Here is a 24,749-nt window from a genome sequence, read left to right as displayed (position 1 = left end):
ATATAAAGAAGATTATAGGGAAAAATAATCTGACCATGCCTACACACACACACACACACACACACACACGTAAGTAAGTAAGTATTGGTTGCTCAGTCGTGCCCAACTCTTTGCAACCCCATGGCCTGCAGCCCACCAGGCTCCTCTGTCCATGAGATTTTCCAGGCAAGGATACTGGAATGGGTTGCCATTTCCCTCTCCAGGGAATCTTCCCAACCCACGGTCTCCTGCACTGCAGGCAGATTCTTTACCAACTGAGCTGCAAGGGAAGCCATATATATATATATGTAGTAAATTGGTTACCACAATAAATTTAGTTAAGTAAATTTATTTACTTAGTAAGTAAGTAAGTAAGTCAGTCCAATATTTGAGTTTCTTCAGGAACAGGTTCTGCTGATTGCTTTTTCCCTGTATGGTCTATATATTCTTGTTACCTGTCACATTTCATATTTTTGTTGTGTGTCTTTCAATTTTTTGTTGAAACTGAGCATTTTAAATAATATACCGTGGTAACCCTGGAAATCAGATTCTCCTCTCCGCTCAGAGTCTTTTATTTTTTTCATTGCCACTTGTTATTTTTCCTTGTTTGTTCACAGAAGTAAACTCCAAAAACATTTGATGTTGTTAAATGTTATGTGAAAAAGAAAAGAGCAGATTAGGTGTGATCAGGAGTGCCAGAGCTGGAGAAAAGTGAAAGTGGCTCAGTCGTGTCTGACCCTTTGCGACCCCATGGACTATACAGTCCATGGAATTCTCCAAGCCAGAATACTAGAGTGGGTAGCCTATCCCTTCTCCAGTGGATCTTCCCAACCCAGGAATGGAACCCGGGTCTCCTAGATTGTAGGCAAATTGCTTACAAAATGAACTATCAGGGAAGCCCAGAAGGAGGTGGTAGCATTAAATAGTTGGATCAGAGCTGACCTTCCTGGAAAGGTGAGATTTGAGTAAGGACTTAAAGATGGTTAGGAGTTAGCACATATCTGGAGGAGAAGCCTGTTAGAGTTAGATATTGCAGGTGTGGCCTCACTGCGGTCTCACAAAGTTCTTGCAGGCATTCACTTTGGGTCCTGTTTAGACTGTGTTTTCTTTTTTCTTTTTTTAGACTGTGTTTTCAAGCAGTTTTCTTTTCTGATTTAGGATTCCCACTGTGAGTGTCTGCCTGAGAGCAGAAAGTCATTCCATCTTAAAAACAAACAATAGCAAATAAAAATGCATTTAAATTGTTACCTGGTTGCATTTGACCCTTTTCACCTACTTGTTTTGATTTGGGGTAGCATACACAGCACAATGGTTTGTTTTTTGTGATTTTTTTGGCCTGTGTATGTTGTTTTTTGTTCTTGGTGGCCATTCAGTTGTATTGCACATTTAGTTGAGGGGAAAAAGTAGTAAATTTTTTTCTGTTAATTTAAAAGAAATCAGGTTAATTAACAGAAATACACCTGCATAGAAATAATTCCATAAAACAGCAGGAATTATTTTTTTGTCTTACATAAAAATCATGATTTGTGGATCATAAAAGACACACTACAAAATTTTCATTGGATTGCAATTTTTGTTTGAAAATTTGATTCACGCCTTTCTACCCTGTCACTTAGTAATTATGTGACTTTGGATAAAAGAGAAAAGTTACTCAGAGCCAACCAATAACATTTCTTGATACCACTGAGTCCTGGTTTAGCAGCAGTTCTGCCTGGGGACAGACCAACACTATCAAGTGACCGGATGCTATTACCTGGCGACACTGACTCAGTGGCCACACTCATCATGTACTGGTGAGAAAGGATTTTCTCTCATATTTATAAACAAGCATAAAAACTAGCAGAGTGATAAATGAGGCTCGGGTCCTATGGTGGTGTTCTGGGCAAATTTGATGTCATTTGCATCATTTTAATTAATTAAATTTAATGGTATTGAAGCACATTTATTCTTGAGGTCTTCTCTCTAGTCACCTCTTACCCATATTATAACATGTGTGCAATTTTTATCTGCTTGGATGTGTCCCAATATCTTCTTGTCTAACCTAGAACAACATTCTTGGAGGATTCCATCATGGTATATCAAAGACCTGAGTCCCTCCAGCTAACTGAAGAAGCTTATTCTCATCACCGCTCTACAGCCTGCCAGGACTCAATGGCTGATAGCCAAGGTTGTGTCTATGATAGAGCCTTGGCCTTTATGGCACACATCAACCAAAATATTGAAGAAAGAGATCATGTAGCAGAAGCTAAGGTCACTCCAGTGGAGTTATGAATGGAGAAAGGTTATTTTATTTATTTATTTTTTACGTGATTACTAAGTTTAATTCAACAGCTACACCCACTCCTGCCTTGTAAAAATAACAGGCTCCTCTCAAGGTTGCATTGTGATGTGAGTACAGGTTTGTTGTTTTCAATGACAGCTTTACAAAAAAAGTGTTAGTTGCTCAGTCATGTCCAATTCTTTGCGACCCCAGGAGCCTGCCAGGCTCTTCTGTCTGTGGGGTTTCCCAGGCAAGAACTGCTAGCCAGACAACATGAATCTAATATGGACATTTTGGAAGTTCTGGCATATCACACAGGAAATTTTTTACATAGTCTCATTTTCCTTTGCTAGCCCAGCTTTTAAAACTCCTGGAATAAACTCAGAAAACATTAAATTATGACAGAGCTGTTCACAAACTACTTCTCATCCATCAATCTTGGAGAACACATGTAGGTTACTTAAGAAAATGTTTATAAATGCATATTTCATTGGAAACCTACTCCAAATGTTTAATTTTCTTATCTTCTTTTCTCCTTGGACCTAAAGTCCAAGATGGTATCATTTTTGGAGCTCAGAACTTGTTACTTGCCAATCCGCTCATATAGGTACAAAGACCAGGGTGAAATTTTCACATATAATATCTGACCCGTGAGAGATTTCCCAGGAGGCTAGATTTCCTCCACTATTTTCTGCTTTGAATGCCTGAAGTGTGTCTTGTGACACTAACTCAGGAGATTTTGTGTGAAGTCATTCTGTCCTCATTTATTGCTTAGCTTCAGTAGGTGGAAAGAGATACTTCTGATGGCTGCAGATTATTTACAAGCTTGGAGATAGGTCCTACTCTGGCACTTTTCATTTTATTAAGTCTTTCACTATCTCACTCCAGTGTAGCACAGTTAATCTGCTTTGTTTATCCTCTACATTTTTCATTCGGACACAGTTCTTTTCTTTGAGTGTTCCTTTAGAGAATTATTCAGGCATTTGGATAACCTTTTTTCCTCTTTAGAGATAGAGGTGTTCAAGCCAGGTCAACATCTCTCCAGAGAATGCAATCCAGAAATTTAGAATTATTATGCAGGATTTATAAAGAAAGGTATTTCTAGATCAAAATTGATTTTTACCTTTTATTATCTACCCATTGTCATCTTGTTTTGCCAATATCTCTACCTTTTACTTATTATAAATTAGGTCGTGTCCTTTATTCTTTGAAAAAAACCATCATAATTATGAAGCAGCCTTCATTGTATATTCCAGTAAATAGAGAAATTGATAACCTCTTTTTAATATCTGAAAGAAATATTTCTGAAGATAAATAGGATATTGTTTTTTCAGAAGAGACTCTTATGTGGTTGTCTTGGTATAGTTGCATTAATCTTTTCTTTAAATGATATAATGGGATTTGGTATGTTTTTTATGTGTGTGTATAGATAGAAGAAGTAGGGGGATCAATCTTTTGATTCTTGACTCTATCTTCTATCTGTCTTAATAACCTGTTCTAAGCACCACTGCAGTCCTTGGTATCTTTCTCAATTCATTGTTATCACTGCTTCGTTCATTCCTGGTCTGTAGTTATGAACATCCAACTGAAGCTGCTGATTAGAGTCTACCTCTGAAAGGTTATTGCTTATAATTTTTCAGTGGGTGTCAAGCAGAGTGCCGTGCCCCAGTTAGCAATCCCAGGGGAGGACTCTAAACACTTCTGCCCACTGCACCTTGGTATCAGAGTTGCCGAGGATAACACAGGGCTGTCAGGCACTGGCTGCAACAATGCTAAACTCACATAGAACAGAAAGAGAGCGAGATCAGCTGCAGCAGTGGGTGTGGGTCCCCTGTGGCCAGCGTGTCTCTCCCTGGAGCTGATGAAGAGGAGTTGGCCTCTGCGAACCCCTCTCACACGGCAGTGAAAGGGACCCTGTCCTCTTCCCTCTCGGGGCAGATGTAACGGGGGGCTGGACAGGTGCCTCATTCTGCGCTTGCATTAAGCACAGACAAAAGGGTGTTTGCTGCCCCTGAAACAAGGAAAGGTATTCCCACACCAGGTGACGAGCCTGGCACCGGCTGTGTGGGCTCTTTGTGTCTCATTGAGGAACAGTTCCAGGCTTAAGGCCCACCTTTGTGTTGGGGTCGAAAGACTGAACGTGAGACCACCTTTCCCAGCAATGGGAATCTGTGTCTTTGATGAAAAGAATTTATCCTAAATCCTTCAGATGCCAAAAAGTCACATCCACTGGAAAAGTCAGAAGAACCAGACCTGGAAGTTCAGGAATGAGGGAGGTGTCTGTAAGAAGCTGGTGGCTAGAGGGGGAGATCTGAAGGAACTGACTTGCCAAGCTCCACTACAGTCCCTAAAGCCCTGATGCCCGTCTTCATCATCCGTGGGCAATCTCTCGGCTTTTTCCTTGCTTTTCCCAGTCTGTATCCACCACAAACAGCTTAAGCTGTTTTTAAGCCTCCCTTTCCACTTTACTTCTGTTGTTCCTATTAATTTAACTGGTATTTTTCTTATATAAAGCTGTTGGTTTGGGGTAGGATCCTTAGAGAGGAAACTATTAATAACATTAAAAACACATATATATGTGAAAGTGAAGATGCTCAGTCATGTCCGACTCTTTGCGACCCCATGGACTATAGCCTACCAGGCTCCTCCATCCATGGGATTTTCCAGGCAAGAGTACTGGAGCAGGTTGCCATTTCCTTCTCCAGGAGATCTTCCCAACCCAAGGATTGAAACCGGTTTCCTGCATTGTAGACAGACGCTTTACCGTCTGAGCCACCAGGGAAGTCCCATATTTATAAAACATTTAAATAGAGAAAAACACATATTATGTTCCTATATGGGAAGGTTTAATATCATGAAAATGCCAACACTTTTCAAATTAATCTATGCTTAATTAATTATAAAAAGAATTCCAATGGTTTGGAGGGGGAGGAAATTAATGAAATGACTTAAATATTTTTTGAAGAAGAAATGTGATTAGAAAGACTATTAGAAGCATGAATTAGTAAGGCCAAAACTTATTAGAAAGCTGCTATAAGAAGAGTATACAACTGCCACAGGACAAATAATTGATCATTGTAGCCCTTGTTTGCTAACCTTTTGCCACAATAAAAAGCAAATTCAGATTCTTTTCTGCCAAAGCTAAAAAAAAAAATTATTAGAAAAAAGTCATTTTTCTATTTTGTTCTACATTCTCGAGGTCAAGTTTCTAAACTACCAGCATTTGCAATGAGCTAATAGTCTACAGACCTGCAGTCATTAGAGAGGCTATATTTATAGTCAGTTTATAGGGAAGAGCAGTGAACTAAAAAGCATGTAACTCTACAGCCTAGCTTAGACTTTATAATCTTTCATCTACTCTCATCTGTTTTTCTCTTGATTTTTTAAGATAAATTTAACTTGTATCTTTCTCACAGAATTTTGTCTCACAGAACATGTATAATAATGGGCATGTACAGTAATGAACATGCCCAATAGTAGAGGAAGGAAGCTCGCGTTTTAGAAGGAATAAAACCCAAAGAGTACCTCTTTTTTCCTCTATTGAACAAATACTTAGTGGTTCCAGATCGAGAAGGCAGAGTAGGAAGAACTTGAGCTCAGCTCCTCCTGTGGACACACCAAGACTGCATGTGGAATGCTTGTCTCTGGGAATGACCTGAAGTCTAGCACAACAGATTTTCTGCAGCTTGGAATGTAAACAGAATGCCGTGTCAAGGTGGGCAAGAGGGTCAAAGATGCAGTCTAGACAGAACCCATACCCAGAGTGCGGGACCCACTAGCGGGAGAGATATCACAACTGTGGAGGTGCCCCCCCATGGAGGGAGGGGTCCAAGTCCCACCTGGGGATCCCCTTGGTAGCTGCACAAGGAAGATGAGCCCCCGTAACATTTGGCTTTGAAGGCCAGTGGGGTTTCCAGTTGGAAGAGCTGGAGGGCTGTGGAAACTGAGACCCTGCTCTTGAAAGGTTCACATATAAGCTCGCTTGCTCTGAGGACAAGCACAGAGGCAGGAAAATGTGAAGGGCGCCTGGGTCACAGACTGAAGGAGGCTCACTGGTCACTTTGGGAGTGGTGCTGGTGGGGTAGGGAGCTGAGACACGTTCTCCAGGGATGAAGGCACAGGCAGGTGCCATTATTTTTAACCTCTCCTTCACCTAGCTGGCCCAGGACTGGCAAGCGACATTTCTGTCACTCTCCATCAACTAGCTAACACCATGTGCCCCAGCCCAGCATTCCCCTGCTCCACCACCCCCTTAGTCAGCCCCTTCAAAGTGGCCCCCGCCCCAGCTGGCATGTGACCTAGCTGGCACGGGCAGCTGTACAAAGTGGCTCCACCTCTGGGAAGCCATTGCCTGCACACCCTGAGCCCATAGCAGTCAAAGTAGAGCCACAGAGCCCCAACCAGGGCACAACTGTGATCCAAACACAGCAGGAGGGTGTACACAGCACGCACATGGGACACCCCAGAGCAGCTGGCTCTGGTGACCACAGGACACCTTCTACATAAGCCTGCTCTTTCAAGAACAGGAGCTGTGGCTGATCTACCTAATGCATACACACAGACACACAGGCAAAGTGAAAAGAGAAAGGAATTCTTACAAACCAAAGCAAAAGATAAAAACGTCAGAAAAAGAACTAAATGAGATGATGGCAATTTACCTGATAAAATGTTCCGAAATTATAGTCATCAGAATGGTCACAGTTAGGATAAGAATGGATGGACTCAGTGAGAACTTGCAAAGACAGAATATATATTAAAAAAAGACCCAATCAGAACTGAAGAATTCAATACCTGAAATAGAAAATACAGTAGAAGAAATCAGCAGCAGATTAGTAGATGTAGAAGAACGGATCAGCAATCTGGAAAACAGGTTAGTGGAAATCACCCAGTCAGAACAGCAAAAAGAAGAAAATGAATAAAAACCAATGAGGATTAAGACTCCCTGGGACAACTACAAGCGTACTAACATTTACATTAGAGAGGTCCCAGAGGAGAAGAGAGAAAGGGATGGAAAACCTATTTGAAGAAATAATGGCTGGAAACGTCCCTGTCCTGGTGAAGGAAACAGGCAAGTCCAGGAAGCACACAGAGGTCCAAACAAGATGAATCAAAGACACCCACACCAAGACACATTATAACTAAGTGTCGAAAGTTACAGACAAAGAGAGCCTTAAAAGTTTTGCAGTATTTCTTTTCACTTTTATAAGAATAAGTGCAGAAAAGGGTTTATTGCTATCGCCTTCTGGGAGAGAAGTCACCAAATAAATCTTCATCGCACTAAAATTTTCCAGAAATCTATAACCAGTATGTTCTCACTGCCTATTAATAACCAATGTTATAGGGTCATTGGATGTATAAAACCTATTGTCAATGCTGTTATCTACTTCAGGACATTTTATCCTTTCTTACTCCTTCTGAGATGTTCTAACCCTTTCCAGTGAATGCAGATTTCTTCTGTGAAGGAAACAGCAATTTTATAAATTTATTAAAAATATTCCTGGAACAGAAGTAGAGTTGTTAAAATTCAATATTTGAACATTATGTATCATATTCAATTTTTTTTTAATTCCTGAAATGAAGGATAGGGCATAAGACACTTGTTTTGTGTTACTCTGGAATACCGTAAATTCTTTATTTACTGTTTCTCTTTAGCTTTGCCTCTTCTCTAAAACCTGATTTTTTTTTCAGGAGCTTATCTTGAGGTCTCTGCTTGAGAAATATGCCAAGAAACTAGTTTTCTACCTCTGCCACCAATTGATATCATTGCTTCATTACATTTTAAGAAAAGTCACAGAAATGCTGGGTTTTTTCAAAGCTGTTACATTGTTTCCCCAAGTAACAGTATAAAGAAAACACTAACTTTTATTATTTGATATTGCTTTTTAGAGAAACCGTTATAAAATTTGGGAAGCAAATTTCATGACCAAATTTTCGTAGGCATCATTGCTTAAGGTTATTACATCAGATTCTTTACTTTCTTCAACCTTTATCTCATGTATTTTTTTTTAATCCTAGCTCACCCTCCTTCATGTGTTCTCTGAACTTTTGTACACACTTTAACTTTAAACAAGCTGTTGAAAGACAACCTCTGTGAAGGAAGACAACCTCACAACATAGGACAGAAGTCAGAACTGAGAATCCCTGCTTCCAAAAGTAAAGAGATGGTAGAATGTGCAGGGATGCACTCTTTACATTTCAGTGGAGTTTTGTTTTGTGTTGTTTTAGCTGCTCAGCATTCCGGATCTTAGTTCCCAGACCAGGGATCATCAAACCCACTGCGCTGCAGTGGAAACGCAAAGTCTTAACCTCTGGACCACCAGGGAAATCCCTCAGTGGACATCGCTTATGCTTGACTTCTCTTCATCTTTCTGTGTGCCTTTCATTGTGGGGAAGCACGGAGCCCCCTCAGTCTCTGTTCAATCCCACCTTCTGGTTCAGTCACCTCAGAATTATGTCTCAAAGATCTGAATGACTCAGCAAATCCCTGTCATTCTCCCTTTTTCTCAAAACATGAGTTATTTTCCCCAAATCATTAGTTAAATCTATAAATCTATAGTCCTTCAGGACTACAGGAACAGAAATTTTGTATTTTATGTATTTATTTATTGAGAGAGAGTGTGCATGTGTGTAAGGGGGAAGGAGCCTGAAATACGAAGGAGACAGAGGAGTCATCTCCCAGAGAAGGACCTGCTTTAGTGATTCCATTTGATTCATGTTCCTTTTTTAAGCCTAAGAAATCATATATTTTATAATTAATTTTGGAGTTTAATTTCCTTTCTCTCTGCCTGGTTGCACGCTACTCATCCTTCCAGGCCTAGCTGAAACTTTAGCCCTAGGCAAGAAGGGATGAACGCCACTGACAGTCGAATTCACTCTTAAGAAACTTATCTTGCAATTATTTGTCACCAGATATTATTTTGTGTCCTTGTGTTCAAACTCGTTTAATACAATGATGGTGTCTTTCTCATTCATTTCTCGTCTCAGGAAGGTGATGAGACACAGTGAACAAGTATAAGGGCTTTCAGTGTAGACAGACATAGGTTTCAAGGCTGCCCTGTCGATTTCAAACTTCTGTTTGAACACATGATCACTTAATAGATGGCAGATTGTGATGAGGAGCAAATGAAGCAGTCCGACATGTTGGTGACATTAGATAGTCAAAAATTAGTATGATTCTCTTCCTATCTCTTACAGCACCTATGTTTGGGCTAGGAAATAACAGATACAAAGCAAATTTATATTGAGTGCATAAATGATGAACTAATAGAATTTTAATCTATTCTACAGCCTTAACAAATATAAATTACAGTTACTGTTCTAACATGCTTGTCATCACGTGTGCGGAATCCTAAAACTATACATAACAGTTTAGAAACGTTCTTCGCTATTTCTGAACTCAGGAGTTATCCTTTCTTTTATTTGGTTTCCAATATCCTATTATTGGTTTGACTTCTATTGCATTTGTGCCGAGAACAAAACAAATGTCTTCTACATTTTACCCCAAATCACCCATAGTTTCTTCCCTGGCAGTCTTTTATACTGGTCCCGGTCTCCATTAGGTGCTAGCCCTTCTGATGATTACCTTGGCATTCTTCCAAGTGGAGCCTTCTAATTTTAGAGTCAAAACACTGGAAGAACAAACCACAGATGTGCATTGAATTATGCACAGTATGGGTACAGAGCTATTTCTAAGAGTTATAATAAGAAAGAGCTTTAACCTAAAGATGTTGTTTGGAAACAGCATCTCTCCCTTTCTTTTTCTTTGTCTAGTCTAAGAATCCTACCTTATTTTTCCTACCTCACACTGGGATTTGAGAAACTAAAAATATCTTATTAAAACATTTATTTTCCAAGTGTAGTCTGCATCTCTCCTACAATGGCAGGTCATAATAGATTTTAAATATTATTTTCAATTCAGAACAAGCTTTTGTTTATTATATAATACAAAACATTTTTTTGCACTTTATAATTCAATTAGTCTCCTAAGAATACTTCAGAAGGAAAAAAGAAAGCAAAACTTTTCTCCAAAAGAAAGTCAGAAACTTCACTATTCCTGGAGTCCAAACTTTTTCAAGGCCAGAATTATGGCTGTCACAAAGTAGGTAAGTCACTTTGGAGTCACACAGATCTGATATCAAACACAAATTCTGACCATTGACAGTCATTTATTCTTGATTAAGTAGAGAAATCTTTTATTTTCAAATCCTATAGCTGCAGTAAAATAAAACAGAGGAAATACTAGAGGGATTGTTTACTGAATTTATCTAATGTAGATGCTCTAGATACATTTTTCAAGAGAAAACTCTTATTTTAAGTAAGATTTAGAATCTGAATTGCAGATTGTGTGCTAAGTCACTTCAGTCATGTCTGACTCTGTGTGACCCTATGGACTGTAGCCCGCCAGGCTCCTCTGTCCATGGGAATTCTCCAGGCCAGAATACTGGAGTGGGTTGCGCTCCTCCAGGGGATCTTCCTGACCTAGGGATCAAACCTGCGTCTCTTATGTCTCCTGCATTGGCAGGCAGGTTCTAAATAGATTTTTAAAGAGAAAAGTCATTATTTTAAGTAAGATTTAGAATCTGAATTATAGGTTATCACTGATCTATTTGTAATGTCCATTTGGCAAGGGCCCTCGCTTGCTGGGGCCATCTTGGTTTCCAAGATAAAGGTGAAATTGTTCTGAATCCCCTCCAAGAATTCTAGGAATCTCTGGAAGAAGTGGGGGAGGTGGCCGGAAGTGGAGGCCTGTGCCTCTCAGAACTTCTCTTGATCGTCAGTCTCTCATTTCCTAATTTCTCTCCTCCCACTGTCTTTTCCTTCCTGGATGTTCTGTCTCTTTTCTGAATCTCACTGCCTCCTGGACACACCCAGGTCTTTATTTCCCCAAGTGTTGACTTATGGTATGTGTTATCTGACTTTATTAAAATATTAAAAATATGGGACAAGGAAAGAGAATATTGCACAGTAGTCAGAGGCAGCTTAAAAGCGAGGGTATGACATAAAGTTGAATTTTCTGCTCTTGAAAGTTTCACCCGGCGTTTCTCCCAAGGTGAGTTTTCCCCATGTGCTGTGCTTACGCTCACTCAGTCGTGTCCGACTCTTTGCAACCTCAGGGACTGTAGCCCACCAGGCAACTCTGTCCACGGGATTTCCCAGGCAAATACTGGAGTGGGTTGCCACTTCCTACCCCAGGGGAATCTTCCTGACCCAGGGATCGAACCTGTGTCTCTACAGAGTGTTCCTTAGCCTCCTACTAGGTTGCTGATCCCCTGCCAGGTCGCTGGGTCCCCTCTTGTCGCGAAGCCCCTCCAGCCCTGTCTCACTTTCTGGAGACCCCAGCAGCCCCAGTTGCCTTGGGCTGCTTTTGCACAGTCATCGATACTCCCTTCTGTCTTGTGTTTCCACCACCGGGCTAACGTATAGCCTTCTTTATTAGATGACTACATCAGTCTTCTAACATAGGCCACCAGGCGGTGCTTTTCATTTCCCTTTCTTTGTTTCTTTTTGAACTCAAGGAGGCTGGCGGTCTACAGTCCATAGGGTCACAAAGAGTTGGACAGGACTGAAGCATGCTTCATCTGAGCACGCACACGTGCACATTCCGAAAGAATCTCAGTTCCCCTCATACAGTTTTAAGTTGATGTTCTCAAGATTGTTATCCTGCATTTCAGTACCCTCCCTGCTTTTAAGTGTCTTCGAATATCTTACATCTCACAGAGTGGTTTCCTTGTCCGCGTGGAAACCAATTATCCGTGCTCCTCTCTTACCGCCTGGACTGAGTGTATGGCAGGAATACCTTCATGGCTGTAACCCTGGTGGAGCCCGACTCAACTCCTGGCGCTTGCTCGGGGCTCAAAAATCTGTCAAGTTTAGTGCAGTGTATAGAGGCCCCTATGGGGATTAATAGAATCAGGGCTCAAACAAAAACCCTGGTTCCCAGACTCTGCTAAGCAAAAACATTTGCTTCTGACTCCTTGGGAATTCCACATGTGCTGACTGAGAAGGTTTCCCAGGCAGCACTCATCCAGCCCTCTGCTGCAGGATGGGCTGACTGTAGAACCAGCCTTATCTAGAGTCAGAGAGATGCGTCTGGAGACCCGCATTCCACTCCCAGGCACTGGTTCCCAGTACAGTTGGGAGGCAAATGTGAAAGTTGCCTTAATCAAACTGACCATGTTGTTGAATTTATTAAGCATACACTGTCAAAATGGAAAGCTGAGTTGTTTCAAGATATTTTCAAAGTGTAAACATTTTACTTGCTGCTGCTGCTGCTAAGTCGCTTCAGTCGTGTCCAACTCTGTGCGACCCCATACACGGCAGCCCATCAGGCTCTCCCGTCCCTGGGATCCTCCAGGCAAGAACACTGGAGTGGGTTGCCATTTCCTTCTCCAACATTTTACTTAAAATACCATTAATTACATTGTCTCATTTGATCAAAGACCCTGACCATATGTAGGTCCATAAAAAGATCAACTCAGGTGCCTCCCGGAGAAGGCAGTGGCACTCCAGACCTCTTGCCTGGAAAATCCCATGGACGGAGGAGCCTGGTGGGCTGCAATCCGTGAGGTCGCTAAGAGTCGGACACGACTGAGCGACTTCACTTTCACGCACTGGAGAAGGAAATGGCAACCCACTCCAGTGTTCTTGCCTGGAGAATCCCAGGGACGGGGGAGCCTGGTGGGCTGCCGTCTATGGGGTCGCACAGAGTCGGACACGACTGAAGCGACTTAGCAGCAGCAGCAGGTGACTTCAACCATAATATTAGTTCAGGTATACAACTCACAGTTAGGAATGTTTGATGCAACTACGTTTGGGAAGCTCATAATTCCAGATGAAACACACATGTGCCATCGCCCCTTTCTTAATATTCTTTTTGCACCCTCTGAAATGTATGATTAGATGATTAAAAAACAAAAGCAAAAGTGAAAACAGTTCAGCAGGGAAGAGATAGGAGAATAAAGTCATACCTCTTACTTTGTACTTCCTTAAAAATTTTATTTGTTTGGCTGTGTCTGGTCTTAGTTGTAGCACACGGGATCTTTAGTTGTTACTTGCAGGGTCTTTAGTTGTGGCATATGGAATCTTAGTTACGGCATGCAAGCTCTTTAGTTGTGGCATGTGGGATGTGGCATGTTCCCTGACCAGGGATCAAGGCTGGTCCCCTGCGCTGGGAGTGCAGAGTCTTAGCCACTGGACCACCAGGGAAGTAAGTCCCTTACTTTGTACTTTTGATCCCTGTCTTTTATTGCTCTTTCCTTAAGTGAAATGAGAATTTGGACAAGAAATAATGAAATGAATAAACTTTAACTCTTTTCTGACAGGGACTGTCTTAGACATTTGGTAGCCATAGGACTTATAAGAACCGAAGTTGGATACCAATCCATTACACTCCAGGTATCAACACTGGTTTAGTTTTTCATGCCATCCATTTTATCTTGGTAAGAGGAAAATCATAAAAAGAGATAATAAATGACTAAACTTGGTATGCAAAGTTAATAGTAGTATTGACACTTGATATCAGAGGCAGTTCTTAAACTATGTTGATGAGCTTACATAAAATCACTTTCTGGCCTCTCTAAGTCCATTTCTTAAAAAATTCTCTTTGCAGGTAAAGATAAGATTAAAGTGTCTGAGGATGACTTGAAGAAACTCCCTTTAATTAAATGGTGTATTTTGGAAACCATTCGTTTACGAGCCCCTGGTGTCATCACTCGAAAAGTCCTGAAGCCAGTTAAAATTTTGGTGAGCTTTGATTTTGTTGTAAAATAATGAACCTTCTAGAAAAAAAGTAGATATTTTATCCATTTGTTGTTAGATACTTTCCTAATTTCCATGAAATACTGAGTGACACTGGAACAGGTTACTAGTAAAAGCTGTGCAGTAACATTTTGTTAATATAGGTATTTATCTGTTGGCAACTGTTTTAGCTAAAACACAACCCTTTTGTAATCACGTTAGCTATGTGGTTCTGTATTAGAATTAGTACAAGCCTATTTCAAGCAAACTGGTAGGTTGGGTACTCTCTTCTCTGTTGGAACAACCAGTGAGTACCCCCTCAGCTGGCATAGGTTGAGGAATTGAGGGCATGAGGAAGGTCCTTTAGGATAACTGGAAGACAGTGCAGGCCTCAGATCACAGTTACAGGTACACATAACAGGAATGCTGTGGGTAGCTGCAGCTGATGTTAGGAATTAACTGAGTGAGATCCTTTCTGTGGGCCAAGTAGGAGAATTTTCTCAAGTGCACCATAAAAGATATGTGCATATGGCAGACATTTAGTTCAACATACAGTGAACCAATCAGGCAGAACAAAATAATCTTTTTTAGATGATTGACTTGGGGACTGAATTATCCAGATAGGTTGTATTTAGTCAGCCCTCCATTTATATTAGCTTTGTTTATACACAGCTTGAGAGTGCCTGGATTTAAGTCAAGAAAATTTTGTGGTAGTAGAACACAAAAGAGACAAAAAATCCAAATTTTATACAAGTTGCAGCTTGCTAAATACAAAGGAAACATAGTTTATTTAACTGATCTTATGCAAATTGTAGCTTTCAGTTTTAAAGGGATTTTTTTAACAGTTTTTGCTTTTAAATAACCAAAGTATTAATTATATTAGACTATGAATATAAATGAATATATATTTAAATGTTTATAAATCTAAATATATATATAATTTGTATAATAAATGTATAAATATTTATTTATATAATAAAAATATACATATTGATTGGAAATAGTCAAACAAATTCATGCAGTTAAGTAGAACAAAGTGTTTATCACTCTGAATATTACTATTCAATATAATTGTTATTGAATTTTTATTAAGCCTTATTTATATCCTGGCCAATAGATAAGTAGCTGAATTGCAGAAAAGTTAATTGTCTGAGAAAGACAAGTGGATGTTTGTTTTTATTGTTATTTTAAGCCTACAGTTCGTATACAAATTCTGTTAGACCTATACCTGAATTTTTCTGCTATTTTAGAGTGTAGAGGAGAAAAAGACCATAAAGAGAAGCTAAAAGAAGAAATTAAAAGTTGCTTAGACTCTCACAAGTCAGAGATAACCACTGTGAATATTTTGATATTACTGTAATTTTAGAATTTTATCCTGTAGTATGTCCATTAAAAAATAAATTGAGGTCACACCAAGCTAATTTTCTCACAACTTACTTTTATTTTATTTTAACAATAGATCCAAAATATTTTAATCAGTATAAGACATTTATATCAGTTTGAATTACAGCATAATCTAATATTGAATATATGGACACCAAATAAATTTTTGAATCAGGTCCCTGTTACTGAATATGTATATGGCTTCCATTCTTTCACTATTATAAACAGTGTAAAGATGAGCATTCCTATCGCTAAATATTTGTGCACAGTACCGATTATCTTCTTAGTGTAAATGAATACAACTTGGTTCTTTTAAACATCAAATATTCTCTGACACAAAGTAGAATATCTTTGCTGAATATATTAACATGTTCCCAGGAGTTTGGGCCATAGAAACATTCATAGATGAGATCACCTATGTCTTGACCAGTTGGACAACTGGTCAAGTTTCCTTGCTATGAATTCTAGAGGTATTCTCCACTGCTCTTTCCTGATGGAGTCTGAGCAGAATATTTATTTTTGCTCTCGTAATTACTTCTTTATATATATTTATATATATATGAATAAGTGAGAATGGACAAGCTTTTTCTGCTTTTTCTGGTTTGCTCTGTCCCTCCTTCTCTTTATTACGCCAGCTTTCCAAAACTCTTAACCTTCTATTTGTGCTTTCTAAAAGGTCTCATATTTAGTACCAAGCTAACCTGCAAGAATTCCTAGGGAAGAACTAGACAAAAAAAGTGTTGGAAACTGTGAATAATTGAGGAATATTAGTTAATTCTCAAGGTATTAAAACATGCAGGAAAACTACAGTAATTAAAATGGCATGATACTGGTGTCAGACCTGATATTCAGATCAATATAACAGACTAGATAAGACACAAGCCATGCAGAATATGTGATATTGGATAGATAAGTCTTTATAAGTACCTGAAGAAGAATGAGATTAATATATGGTTTGGGATGACTGGCTAACAATGGATTTTTTTTTTAGCTTCTAGAATAACAGTTCTCAAACTTTTTGACCTTATGGACTCTTTCTACTTTACAAAATTATTAAGAGTCTCAGAGAGCTTTTGTGTATATGAGCTATATTTATCAATATTTGCTGTATTGGAAAATAAAGCTGAGAAATTATTAAATGTTTATTTAGTTGTTGTTGTTCAGTCACCAAGTAATTCATTTTAAAAAGAAGAAACCTAATACATGTTAAAGTAATAATGTGATTTTATGAAACATAACTATATTTTTCAAAACACATAAAAAATAGAATAGCATCATTTCAAGCATTTGCAAAGATATCTGAATTCCCATACATGTGTCTGTTGTCAGTCTGTTGTGATATATTGTTTTCTACTGATGGAAATGAAAAAAATTCAGCTTCCCACAGACATGTAACCAAAAAAGGAAGGAGTATTTTATTAGCCTTTTCAGATATTTTTGTGGCTATTCTTTGATTCTACACTAAAACTCAACAGCAATACTTTTTTAAGTTTGTTGCAATCTGAAATTTTATCAATGAATTTTTTTTGTACTTAGTTACATTAACTGTCATGCTTCCCTGGTGGCTCAGTCAGTAAATTCCACCTGCAATGCAAGAGACTGCTTACAAAGTAGGAGACCGGGGTTCAATACCTGGGCTGGGAAGATCCCCTGTAGAAGGAAATGGCAACCTACTGTAGTATTCTTGCTTGGAAAATTCCATGGACAGAGGAACCTGGAGTCCATGGAGTCATAAGAGCTGGACACCACTTAGTGACTGAACCACCTCCGCCATCCCATACTTTGAATAAGTCTTTTATTCAGGAATGATTTTTGATCTAGGTGATTCTCTGCAAAGGTCTCAGGACTCCCAGAAGACCTAACCCACCTTTGAAAGCCACTGTTGTGGAGAGAGGGCTTCCCTGATAGCTCAGTTGGTAAAGAATCTGCCTGCAATTCAGGAGATCCAGGTTAGATTCCTGGGTCGGGAAGATTCACTGGAGAAGGGAAAGGCTACCCATTCCAGTGTTCTTGGGCTTTCTTGGTGGCTCAGCTGGTAAAGAATCCGCCTGCAATGCGGGAGACCTGGGTTTGATCCTTGGGTTAGGAAGATCCCCTGGAGAAGGGAAAGGCTACCCACTCCACTATTCTGGCCTGGAGAATTCCATGGACTATACAGTCCATGGGCTCACAAAGACTTGGACACAACTGAGCGACTTTCATTTCACTTCACATGAATATCATTGTGGAGAGAAGAGAGCTTTTTAGGTTTAGGATTAATCAGTGAAACCACAATGCAGATGAACAAACTGTACCATATCAAAATTTAACATATCCTATTAAGTATAGCCTAAATTAAATGTAAGCCAAAAAATTAAGAATAAATATCAGTCTAAGCACAAGGCAAGTGTAAATAATTTTAGTATTTAATGAATTCACAGATCAATAAGTAAAGCACTAATACTACATAGATTACTGAGGGTAGGACATGAGGACACAAATTTTATGGCAGAAAATAACTTAAAATGAAAAATAGTAAAGACATAAATTCTTGAACAGCCATCAAAAAGAACGTATTTAAAATGTCAGGTTAGCAGATAAGAGGGTAATGAAATTGATACTCTCATATATTGCAATTAGAAACATTATCTTGCTACAAAATTTGAGGGAACAGTTGAGCAACATGTATGAATAGCTTTAGACATTCAGAAGACATAGGACATGTATATTCTCATGTCATCTGAACATCTTTGTTAAAAGATTTTATATGACAGTGCTTTGTGAAAGAAGATACTTGTGATAGCATTATTTGTTATAGAAATAATAGTAGAAAATGATTAATTAAGCATCCATTGGAGAGAAAATTATTTTATATGAATATATAATATAAAAATAATACTTATGCTATAATGTCAAGTGAACAAAGTAAGTGTCAAAAGTTATTCAATAGGAGACAAAAACAATAATATGTATATACCGGGTTCATTTATGCATTTGTAAATGATACGTATCAGTATATACAAGCAATGGACTTCCCAGGTGCCCTGAGTGCTAAAGAACGTGCCTGCCAATGCAGGAAACACGGGTTCCATCCCTGGGTTGGAAAGATCCCCTGGAGTAGGAAATGGCAACCCACTCCAGTATTGCCTGGAAAATTCTGTGGACAGAGGAGCCTGGCCGGCTACAGACCATGAGGCCACAGAGAGTCAGACACGACTGAGCAACTAAGCACACTCACATATATAAAGAATAAACTCTATTTAAAAACAACAACAAAAACCTAAACTGCTGTTATTAGCTAAAAGTACTAGAGGGAAGTCTTGCCAGTTGATAATTGTCTTTTGTTGCTAGAACTCTGGTTGCTTTCTGTTTTTTCTATTTTCCTGAATTTTCCCAAGTTTCTAGAGAGCAGTTTTTTATTATACAGAAGAATGCACTTTTGTAAAGTACTTTTTTGTAAAGTACTTTTTCTTTCTTTTTTTTTTTAAGCAGCTCACACCAGCCAAGCTCCTGGCCAAGAGCTAGAGACAAAGAGTGTGCTTTTGTGGGGGCAGGCTCCTCTGATGGATGCTTTGCCTTTCCAGGACTCCTCTTCTCTTGAATCAGAGTCTGCATTCCTTGCACCACTTTAGGTGTTGACATCCTTCTTGATTTACAGCAGAGACTCCTCTTTGCTCATCAAGAAAGCCCGTCTCCGGTCTAGCAGATGAAGTTGTTCTGACCTCACAGCATCCCTATGGGGTGGGCTGGTCAAGATCACTTCGGTCTACCTGACAGATGCAGTTACTGCAACACAGAGAAGTTGTGACTTCCACTTCCTCGTGATCTGTGCCCAGTTCTCTGACTGTTTTGTCTCTCCCTTGGTCTTTTTCTTCATCTGCCACGTTGCAAGGACAGGACCGTTTGGACCGGACATGATGATGTCCATTTGCTCAGACGGTTCCTCTGATACACCCACGTCTCACATCCTCCTCACTGCCTCATCCGCCTGGCATTTGCTGCTGCAACAGGAGGTCCTTTCTAGTCTCCTCCCTGTTGTGCTATGACTGCTGTTTCTGAGGCCCCCTTTGAAGTCTTCCTCCCCCGGCCTGCTTTGTGGGCTGCCTCAGGCAGTGTCTATGTGTCATGATGCCAGGTCAGCAGCCACTGAAGGAGCTATGAGGGTGGGGAGGGGAAGGTGGCAATCGCCCTGATGGACACCTGGCCCAGGGCGGCCCCTAAACATATCAGGGCCCTCGCCAGCTGACTTCGGAATCAGTTGTGTTGCTTCTAGCCTCGGTTCCAGCAGAGGTAGAGTGAACACACAGGACTGGGATCTCACAGGTCTCTTCCCACTTTAAAGATGTTAAGAGGATGGAAGCAAAAGCCTCCATCTCTCCTCATTTTGATCTAACTCTCCAGCAATCCTGGTACCGAAACCACGAGACTCAAGGACTACTCAACTCCCATGGGAACCAACGGGGGTCTGTCTCTTGGGTTAAACAGGGACGGCCCCCTCGCCTCCCCTCTCCACTCGCTGCTTCCATAAAAAGAGATGTTTTCAATTGTAAGATGCTGCTGTTCTAAATACGTAGATTTCAAGTAAGTGTTTTGCAAATACCTTGAGAAGACTTCAAAACTCTGCAGGATTAAAGAGGTGTGGCTTTTGCCGCTTGGCACAGGGAGTTACTAATAAAATACCTTCACCTCAGTAGAGGTGATGGCTGTCTAGCCATCTCACACCGTGAGGGAGCTCTTTGTCCTCTGGCTCCTGGAAAAGGTGATATAAAGATGATTACTTTTATAATTTTATTCTATTATTTATTTATTTTTGGCTGCGCTGGGTCTCCATTGCCGTGTGCAGGCTTTTTCCAGTTGCAGTGCACTGGCTTCTCATTGTGGTAGCTACTCTAGTTGTGGAACACGGATGTGGTAGTTCCGTGGGCTTAGTTGGCCCCACAGCACATGGGATCTTGGATCAGGGGTCAAACCTGTGTCTCCTGCATTGGCAGGCAGATTCTTTATCACTGGACCACCAGGGAAGTCGTGTAAAGATGATTTTGTGAAACAGTTTTTAGTTCTCAGGCTACAGTCCAAAGGGTCGCAAAGAGTCAGATGCGACTGAGCAACTGAGCGTGCGTATGTTATATATCAAGAAAACCTACTATAAGGTGAATGGAGAAGGATACTGCAGACTCTGCTGCTTGAGGAAACATGTTTATCATCAGTTTCACAACCACCAGCACCTCAAACGTGAAACAAACCCAATAAGCACACAGCAGTTGCTTTGTCCTGTGTCTTCCCAATCAGTTGTCTTCGACTTCTTTTCTGCCCTAACTGCTGCTGCTAGAGTCAAACAGAGAATTCTCTGCCCCTTCCCCTGACACTGTCATTAGCACTCCCAATGTCAGGACACCCGCTGCTCTGTTCTTAGTGTTGGTATGGCCAGTGTCCTGTCTCAGAGTTAGTCTTTTCTGCCCCGGAACCTCAGAATCCACTGTGATGTCCCTCATCAAGGCCACATGCTACAAACCCCAATGCGTGCAGGCACACTGCATTCGTGTCTGACTCTGCAACCCGATGGACTGTAACCTACCAGGATCCCCTGTCCATGAGATTCTCCAGGCAAGAATACTGGAATGGGTTGCCATGCCCTCCTTCAGGGCATTGACCCAGGGATCAAACCCATGTTTCCTGCATTGTCAGGCAGACCCTTTACCACTAGCTCCACCTGGAAAGCCCAATATCAAACATCAAAAGCGGCATTAGAGTGTGTCTTAGCTGCTCAGTTGTGCCCGACTCTTTGCAACCCCAAGGACTACAGCCTACGAGGCTCCTCTGTCCATGGGATTCTCCAGGCAAGTGTACTGGAGTGGGTTGCCATTCCCTTCTCCAGGGGGTCTTCCTGACCCAGAGATCAAACCTGGGTCTCCTGCACTGCAGGTGGGTTCTTTACCATCTCAGCCACCAAGGAAGATCTCACATCAGAGTAGACTTAAACTAGTAAATATAATACTAAGAATTTCACATTTATCTACTGTCTTCCCCCATGTAACCAAAGATATATGTATGTGTAACTAATCATCAGAATTGGACATCAGTAATTGCCTACATTGGAATATAGAAGTGAGTCATCCAGGAAAGAGATTTGTCTCACCATCAGTTATATCATGGATATGTCTTCTCTCGAATATGGTTGTAGGATGAGTTTTAATGACCCATGATCTCACTAAAGCAAACTTCAAAACATGACTTGGAACTGATTTTTCTGTTGTAGAATTACACTGTTCCTTCTGGTGACTTATTGATGCTGTCTCCATTTTGGCTACATCGAAATCCAAAGTATTTTCCTGAACCTGACCTGTTCAAGCCTGTAAGTTGTCTCTTTCCATATACATTGTCCTTGGATTTCCTCTTTATGCTAAGAATATGAATTCATAAATCAATTAGGGCTATTAGCATTAGGAAGTCATATTTCTCTCTGGTAACTAAAGCTATGAAGCACAGATTAGATTTGTAATGTAAGTGGCATAACATTTACAAATCAGAAAAATTTTTCGAATAAGCTTCACCAACTTTAAAAAAAATTTTTATCTGAAACGAGCAGGACATGGCAAAGTAAATATGCTTGATTCTGATAGAAGCTTTATTTCATGTTCTTCAGGCAATTGCTTCTGTTATTGGTTTCCATGGAGTACAAGAAATAAAAATGAAGCAAATTAAAACTGTGTTCTGCTGTTTCTTAGAATTGAGGAATTACAGCGCAAAATAGAATTTTAAGAGGTCATTTGGTCCACTCTCTGCCTTTAGGTAAAACTGTCAAAAATGGCATCCAGATGTATTCATTCTACACACCAAGCTTTCTCCAACTGGGAGGGCTGTCAGTGTCTCCTTGCTAAATTTATTACCAAGGGCAATTTTATGATGGAGACTGAGGCCTTATTATAAATATTCTTCCTCTTCTGAGGTCAATTCTGTGGTTGATTTACATTATCATTTACATTTGCCACTTAACAAAATTTCTTTTTTAAACCTTTTTATTTATTAGTTCGTGTTCCAAAAACATAATGGTGGCTGATATTAATAACAGGTTGGAAAAAATGACCAACAACCCTGCAACTTTATATGCAAGGATTAGCTGTACAAGATCATTTTTAGCCTAGAGAAATAAAGTTAAGCTTATTTATATAAGACTGAATTGGAAAAAAAAATGCTTTCTTCCCACAGGAACGTTGGAAAAAGGCAAATTTAGAGAAGCATGCTTTCTTGGACTGCTTCATGGCATTTGGGAGCGGGAAGTACCAGTGTCCTGGAAGGTCAGTGTGACAGCTGGGTCACATTTATCCAGAAAGTCTGCAGAAAGATGAGGGCTCAGAGGGGGAAAGCTTTGGCTTAATCTCTCTTTTCTCTATTATCGAAACTAAAGGACATCTAGGAGACCACATTCTCTTTGGTTGGCCCATCGTATTGTGTGATGTCTTTCTGGGAATGTCTGCAGTGGTTTCTGATTGGAGACCTCGTGAGAATTAAATATTACAGTTGCAGCTGCCAGATGAAAGCTGGGTTTGTGTTTCAGATGTTCAGCTTTCCTATAAGGATGATTTGAAGTGCTTTGACTTCTTTTTTAAGGATAAAGATAGTGTGCGTGTGTGCTCGGTCGTGTCCAACCGTTTGCAACCCATGGACTTAGCCTACTGGGTTCCTCTGTCCACGAATTTTTCCAGACAAGAATACTAGAGTAGGTTGCATTTCCTTCTCCAGGGGATCTTCCTGCCCCAGGGATTGAACCGAGTCTCCTGCATCTTCTGTATTGGCAGGCAGATTCTTTATTACTGAGCCACTTGGGAAGCCAAAGATAAAGATAGAAGTATCAGTATTTCTTGACATGTCCATAACAGTGTTATGATGGACATTTGCTGGGGTTACATAACATCTTTAACTTGGAGCATCACAGCAACTTATTAGGTGGTTTTTGTTTATTGAATTAGTTTGGTTCTATAATAACCTGCCTCTGATGTCTTTTAGAGTAAAATTAATATGGTACTCAGGCTGACTGTTCAGTGTGATGCCCTGTTCTAGTGCAAGTTACTTACTGTTTATTAAGAAGAAACCTTTTTGAACATCTCACCTGTAGCAGGCCCTGTACTAAGCATTAGGAATAGAGCATGGAGAAAGATGGACATGGTCCCTGACCTTGTAAAATGTACAGCCTACATCGAATAAATACCATTTCCTCATTGGAGATGGTTCTGTTGGAGAAAAGTAGATACCTGTTTATAACGAAATCTCACTCAGTGAACATACAAATCCTTTAAAAATTCTGTATTCGAAATATTGTAGTTTTTAACTTAAGGCACTCATCTTCATTGTTTGAGCATAATTGAAAATGAAAGTGAAGTCGCTCATTCGTTTCCGACTCTTTGCGACCTCATGGACTGTAGCCTACCAGGCTCCTGCGTCCATGGGATTTTCCAGGCAAGAGTACTGGAGTGGGCTGACATTTCCTTCTCCAGGAGCTCTTCCTTGGATCTACCCAGGGACCGAACCCAGGTCTCCTGCATTGTAGGCATACGCTTTGCCGTCTGAGCTACCAGGGAAGCCCTAATTACCAATCCATAAATGTGATTATGACTTACTCAACAGCATCCATTCAACTCCTCCTTTGCTATACATTTTATAATACCAACTTGCTTTTTGTAATTGACATGTGCTCCAAAATGGTTATAATTAGCCTTGGCCAACCATGGAAATTCTTTCTTCCTTCCTAGAAGTTGTTCTAGAAGCTGAGGGGTAAGTAAGCAGATTGGTGCCTGGTGTTTCCCTGGAGACAACTATTCATCCTTGACCTAAACTGGTCAATCAGATTGAAGGGAGAGACGTTTTTCTTCTGTGCGTAGGAGAGAGACCCCCTCTGTCCTCTCCCACTAGAACTGAACAAGCAAGCAGGTAGCTCCGGTTGTTGCCAAGAGCTAAGCTCAAGAGCAATAAGCTTTAGGATGGTATGGAGCGTGTGGACACAGAGGAGAGATATGGGAAAAGCCTGGTTCATGAGATGTCCCGTGTCACTGAATCATCAGTATTGAGGAGCTACTCCACTTACTGTTATGATAGATAATAAATATTTTTATCTTGATAAATAATATATATTACATGTAATATATGCGTGATACATGTTCACTATTTTTTAAGGCAGTTTGCGTTGGAGGTTTCATTGGTTAGACCTGAGAGCATGCTCACATGCCCGCCAAAGAAACTCCAAAGTTGAATATTATAATTGAGTGTCATATGCTGTAAGAGAATAGTATAACAAACAAAAACAATAATAACTACAAAACTCCATGAAGCTCATCCTTCCTCTAATATTAGTTTTACTTTAGAAAAGCAGTTCTTAAACCAATAACATATTTGTTATTTTTGTCATCTACTAATATCA

General features: G+C 40.1%; 1 protein-coding gene across 3 annotated transcripts in view; it reads left to right on the top strand.

Moving 5' to 3' along the window:
* The window catches only part of LOC122697154 (24-hydroxycholesterol 7-alpha-hydroxylase), an 81,282-nt gene that overhangs the window by 37,337 nt on the left and 19,196 nt on the right, over positions 1–24,749 (top strand). For 2 of the 3 annotated variants that reach the window (XM_043907653.1, XM_043907655.1), the window contains 5 exons: positions 7,928–7,941; positions 10,218–10,341; positions 13,848–13,981; positions 21,594–21,689; positions 22,544–22,632. In XM_043907653.1, the coding sequence (XP_043763588.1) occupies positions 7,928–7,941; positions 10,218–10,341; positions 13,848–13,981; positions 21,594–21,689; positions 22,544–22,632 (457 nt within the window). The remainder of the gene's footprint in view (positions 1–7,927; positions 7,942–10,217; positions 10,342–13,847; positions 13,982–21,593; positions 21,690–22,543; positions 22,633–24,749) is intronic. The other variant, XM_043907654.1, reaches the window with a different exon arrangement.

This window comes from Cervus elaphus, chromosome 7 (assembly GCF_910594005.1).
Source record: "Cervus elaphus chromosome 7, mCerEla1.1, whole genome shotgun sequence".
Taxonomy (NCBI): Eukaryota; Metazoa; Chordata; class Mammalia; order Artiodactyla; family Cervidae; genus Cervus; species Cervus elaphus.
Note: the sequence above shows the minus strand (reverse complement) of the source record. Positions and strands in the feature narration are given on the sequence as shown.